Below are 5,555 nucleotides of genomic sequence, written 5' to 3'. Positions count from 1 at the left end.
CAAGAAGAGGATGGAGGGTGTGTGGCCATTCTTACAAATTATGACGTACAAAACGTCACCGTACAATTTCAAAATACATCACATGAATTGCTTCCAAAGTCGATCAGTATTCTAGCAGACTGTAAAAATGTAATTTTCAACACGGCAAAGGTAAAACCTTTTCTCTAGTTGAGCATATCATAAAAAAAACATGTTTGGAATCCCATTTAAGGCCTTCTGTTCTCTAATTCAGTGTATAAAAATTGCATATGTTTCTGTTATTAAAAAAAAAACATCTACTTTTCATATGTTCCAGAAATACATGATATTCTTATAAACTGAGTTTGACTTAATGTTGTGTTCTATTGCATCTACTAGATTATTGCAAAAGAGAATTACTCAAAATATTTTAGAAAGAAATGAAAGATGTTATTCTCTTAAGTTAATGATTCATACATAGGTGAATACAGAGCATAATAGCAGAATTGTAGAAGCTACCCAAATATTTGATTCAAGTGATAGCTGGGAAGAATTCAAAGATGTTATCCCCAATATGGAAGATGCTTTACTGAAATCCGAAACATTCCTTGAGCACATGAATACAACAAAAGATAAATCTGATTATCTTTGGTATAGTCTCAGGTATTTGAACTTCTTCATCTCTCATTAAATTATATATCTCGATCTCCTTTGCATCAACTTGAGGACAATTAATGGAGTTGTCTGTTGAATTACAGGTTTGAGAACAATTTGTCTTGCACCAAGCCAGTGCTTCATGTTGAATCTGCTGGGCATGTTGCACATGCTTTTTTGAACAATATCTATACAGGTACAATATTACTTAACAATACCCAACCATTCATGCTCCTTCTAAGAAGATTATTGGGTTTTATATGTATACACACGTTTATGCTAGCTAGTAGAGGTGGAAACCTGGTTCCGGTTCTCGGTTATTGGCCAAAACCGGGAACCGGAACCGGGGTACCTAGTCTTTTATTTTTGAAAATCGGAATCGGAACTGGAACTGGGTACCCAGTTAACTGATTATAAAATAACCGACTGGTTCCAGTTGGTATCTGGTTATTTGGACCGGGTAATCTGTTATTTTATTTTATTTTATTTTTTTGTTGTATTTTGGTTTTATTTTAGGTATTAGGCCTAATTTTTGGGCTTAATTTAACCATTTTGTGTCAATTTTTTTTTAAAAAAATCGAAAATATTAATAAATATACTAAATTTGAAAATATAAGAGTGATTTACGATATTTGTGAACCCTAGAGTAAAAAAATAATAATAAATATACTAAATTTGAATATATATATATATATATATATATATATATATACTTAGTTACCCAGTTATAACCTGGTATTTAAAAACCCTAAAACCAGTAACCAGAACTGAGCACCCCGTTACCGATTTTTTCCAACCAGTTTCTCAGTTTTTTTTTACACCCCTACTATCTTGAGTGAAATATAAGAAACTTTGTGCTTCACTTATTATATATGTTTGTATTCATCAGGAGCTGCACATGGAAGTCATGACGCCAAGGGCTTCACAATGGATATTCCAATCATGTTGAATGATGGGATGAACAATATTTCTATACTCAGCGCTATGGTTGGGCTACCGGTATTCATTTTCTAATTTCATTTCTTTATTGTATTTCTTTTTTTTTTTGGTAACGTTGACACGAATGATCACCTCTTTTACATGTTACATTCTCTTGTGTTTGTTTGAAGGATTCAGGACCTTTTCTCGAAAGCAAATTTGCTGGCTTAAGAAAAGTGGAAATTCAATGCACTGAAAAGGAATCCTACAATTTGACAAACTATACATGGGGATATCAGGTTATCTCTAAAGACTTGTGAACCATTATTACAAAAGAAATATTTTATACTGAACATGCTGGCTGCCTCTTGTTCCTATAGGTTGGACTAGTCGGAGAGAAGCTACAGATATTTAGAGAAGAAAATTTGGGTGCTGTTGTGTGGAGTAAAATTGGGACATCAATGAATCATACACTTACTTGGTACAAGGTACTTTACTTTACATGTCATGTATATAATGAAAAATAAGTAAATAAAAAGGATATCATGTAAGATAAGAGAAGGAAAGCTAAGGGAAAAAATAACTCGTACTTGTTCACCTTAGTGATATGGGCGCATTTGGTATGCAAGAATAAATCTAGGAATGATTTGATTCTTCCCCTAAATGAGGAATTGTTATTCTTCTAAACAAGATAGGGAATAGATGGTGTTCCTCTAAGAATGAAATAGCTTTAAAAATATTATTTCCAAAAATAATTTTTTGTTGGGTGCCCTAAAAAAACGATTTTGTATTCGTCTGCTGCCGTCTCCCGCGACCCTCTACTGTCGTCACCAGCCATTATTTGTTGTCGTCTCCGGCAACCCTCTGCCGTCACCGGCCACCTCAAGTGAGTGGTCAGCTATTCATGGGAGAGACGATGAATATGACTGAAGAATTTTGGAGATACTATATTTATAAGTAAAAGTATTTTAGAAAATTTGGTTGAAATCTCATGTGATTCTAGTTAGAAAATTTGGCCATTCTTATATATATTGTCACTAAATGAATGAATAAGAATGATGATTTCATTTTAGATCCTTATATACCTGATAATACTCATTCCTATTCCTACGTTATTGAACATACATACTCTTAATTTTTTTTTTTTTAACATGTCCACACAAGGGAAGGGGGAGGGAGGATTCGAACTAGTGACTTCCGCTTAATTAGGCGTGGTTCACAGTCGATTGAGCTACCCCTTGGGGACATACATACTCTTAATTAGTTCACCTTGGTTGCTTTGGATAGACAAGTGTAGTCCTCTCCATTAATATATCACTCAAATTAAGTATATGCCTTTTTTTCTTAAATCAACTGGAAGACTTAATGCCTTAATTATATAGTGGGTCAAAATAAATTGTCCTCAATACCATATATTTATAAATGTTCCCCATGGTATCTTACAATTTATAAGATATGTAAGCTTCCCATGACTTGAGGGTAGATAATCATAATTAAATATATATTTATTTTTATAACTCATTTAATTTGCAGATATTTTTCGATGCACCCACGGGAGATGACCCCGTCACCTTAAACCTGAGCACAATGGGTAAAGGTGAAGCTTGGGTTAATGGACAAAGCATTGGTCGTTATTGGGTCTCCTTCCCTGACTCTAAAGGCAATCCATCACAAACACTGTACGTACACTCTCATATTGGTACTAGTTATTTATTTATTTATTTTTATTTTTTTAGAATGATAAGCATTAATTAAACACACAAGATCAGTGAATTGCCTCAAGAATGTTTGAGAAAAAATAAACTAAAATAAAAATGGGTTAGAACTCTCTACTTTTAGGCATAAGCCTAGGTGGCGGGACGACGCCGTTGTTTAGATTCCGGTGGGGATGGCGATGGCGATGGCGAAGAGGAGCTTCAAGAACCAGAGTTGTGCAAGAGAATGGGGGGAAGTAAGCCACTAAGGTGCTTCTCAAGTGGGAAAAGATGTTGGATCTACGCTTCAACCCTTGGGTTTCAATGGTCAACGGATATTGTTTTTAAGTTGACCACTATTTTACATTGCGCTAAACACGCAAAAAAATAAAAAAGCATTTTTTCAAAATATATTTAACACCAAAACAAACAAGCCAATAATACAAATAAAACATATACAAAATTATTTCAGACAATTTCATGCTATATCTATAAGAAAATCTTTACTATGTCATGAAAGATTTAGTGGAATGGGTTGACTTGAGGTAGCCACCAGAAAAGATCAAAACATAAATGATCCTCCAATAACCTTCAAAATGTTCTTTTACTACCTTAATGAATTAAAAGAATACAACCTTACATGTCAAACACTGAAAATGAAATAATAATGGCAAAGAAAAAAAATACAAATAAAGATTTTTATTATGGTTTGCATAATAAAGTAATGGATGATGTAATCTGCTGGTAATGTGATCTTGGTCCGGAGCATAATTGCACCCTATCCTTACCCATGAAATTTTCTAGCATGATAATTGGTCTATACACCCTGTATTGTGGTCACTTGTTCTAGTTTGCATTATTATTTGCACTTTCTATTTCAAATGAAATTTATTGTATCATTTTTATTGTCAATGTCATGATTTAAAGTGTACATAAAGTCAATATTGACACGTTTTAAAAAAAATTTAAATAATGTAAAATCATGTATATCGTTAGATGCATCAATTTTAAATCATGACTATAAAATGAATATTATCCATTTCATTTGGGGGAAAAATCTACTTTACCCTTCTGAAGTTTCAGGGGTTTTTCAATTTGAACTTCAAAGTTTAAAAATTGGCAGTATACCCCCCTAATGTTTCAAAAATTTTCAATTTAAACCTTCCGTTATTAATTTCCGTTAAATTGGACGAAAATTTATGAAATTACGTAATTACTCTTAGGTTTTTTTTTTTAATTTCCGTCCAATTTAACGGAAATTAGTAACAGAAGGTTTAAATTGAAAATTTTTGAAACATTAAGGGGGTACATTGCCAATTTTTAAACTTTGGGGTTCAAATTGAAAAACTCTTTAAACTTCATGGAGGTAAAGTGGATTTTTCCTTTTTCATTTGAAATTGAGAAGATCTTATTCCTAAAGTAATTAATTCAACGGCTAAAAAAGAGTGAACTTTAATTTCTATCACTATCATTTAAACGAGGTCGTAGGCCTACAATTGAACTAGCAGTCATGGCATGCAATATTTAATTTCAATTCTATAACATACCATATACGAAATTCGGTTATCTCCTACTGAATTGAATGCTATTGCAAAATTTTTTAAGGTTATCGTTATTGGGTGATCCACTATTTTGCATTATTTTAATATAGATCCACAGTTTCTTATCTACGCTTTTGTGTTTTTGTAGGTACCATGTGCCCCGATCTTTCCTTAAAGCTTCTGAAAACCTTTTAGTTTTGCTTGAAGAAGCTGGTGGAAGCCCTCTCCAGATTTCCTTGAACACTGTGTCAGTCACCAGCGTACGTGAGGATATAGCTTACTATCACCTCCCTCGATGATTTCATAGAGAAGAGACATATTATGAGGGATGGAATAGCTTATTACAAAGTGATAATATTATTGGCTCCAGAAGAGTTTATCAACATTGTAATGTAATAATAACATGAAAATTAGTAATCAGCAATAAATCTTTGTTCTATTCTTTTTATATTCATTGTCCTAATAATTTGAAACGGGCATTAATCACCTAATTAAGTTCATGTGAATTAGGGTATGTTTAAGATTGTGATTTTAAGGATAGAATTTTCTTTCAAACTGAGTTGGAGGGATTTTCTTCAATCTAGTCTATAAAAGTGACATGTATTCCTTGAACATGTGAAAAACACATGTTTTTTTAATAGCAAGGTTAGTTAGAATAAATTTTTTTTAAAATTCATGTGCGTCTCATATGTATTTTAAAAAATGGACACATGTTACTTTTATACACTAGGTTGAAAGAAATTTATCCAACCTAGTTTGAAGGAAAACTTTGTTCTGATTTTAATAAGTG

The 5,555-nt window shown here is 32.5% G+C and overlaps 1 protein-coding gene across 1 annotated transcript in view; it reads left to right on the top strand.

Moving 5' to 3' along the window:
* Nucleotides 1–5,181, top strand: part of LOC132165080 (beta-galactosidase 6-like) — a 7,074-nt gene extending 1,893 nt beyond the window's left edge. Inside the window, exons 2-9 of the mRNA XM_059575583.1 lie at nt 5–150; nt 440–621; nt 717–808; nt 1,502–1,611; nt 1,722–1,829; nt 1,911–2,018; nt 3,064–3,209; nt 4,914–5,181. Of these exons, the coding sequence (XP_059431566.1) occupies nt 5–150; nt 440–621; nt 717–808; nt 1,502–1,611; nt 1,722–1,829; nt 1,911–2,018; nt 3,064–3,209; nt 4,914–5,064 (1,043 nt within the window). The 3' untranslated portion in view covers nt 5,065–5,181. The remainder of the gene's footprint in view (nt 1–4; nt 151–439; nt 622–716; nt 809–1,501; nt 1,612–1,721; nt 1,830–1,910; nt 2,019–3,063; nt 3,210–4,913) is intronic.
* The last annotated feature ends 374 nt before the right edge of the window (nt 5,182–5,555 follow it).

The sequence above is a fragment of the Corylus avellana genome, chromosome ca11 (assembly GCF_901000735.1).
Source record: "Corylus avellana chromosome ca11, CavTom2PMs-1.0".
In the NCBI taxonomy this organism is placed as follows: domain Eukaryota; kingdom Viridiplantae; phylum Streptophyta; class Magnoliopsida; order Fagales; family Betulaceae; genus Corylus; species Corylus avellana.
The sequence above is the reverse complement of the archived record's forward strand: the minus strand, read 5'-3'. Positions and strand labels throughout refer to the sequence as shown.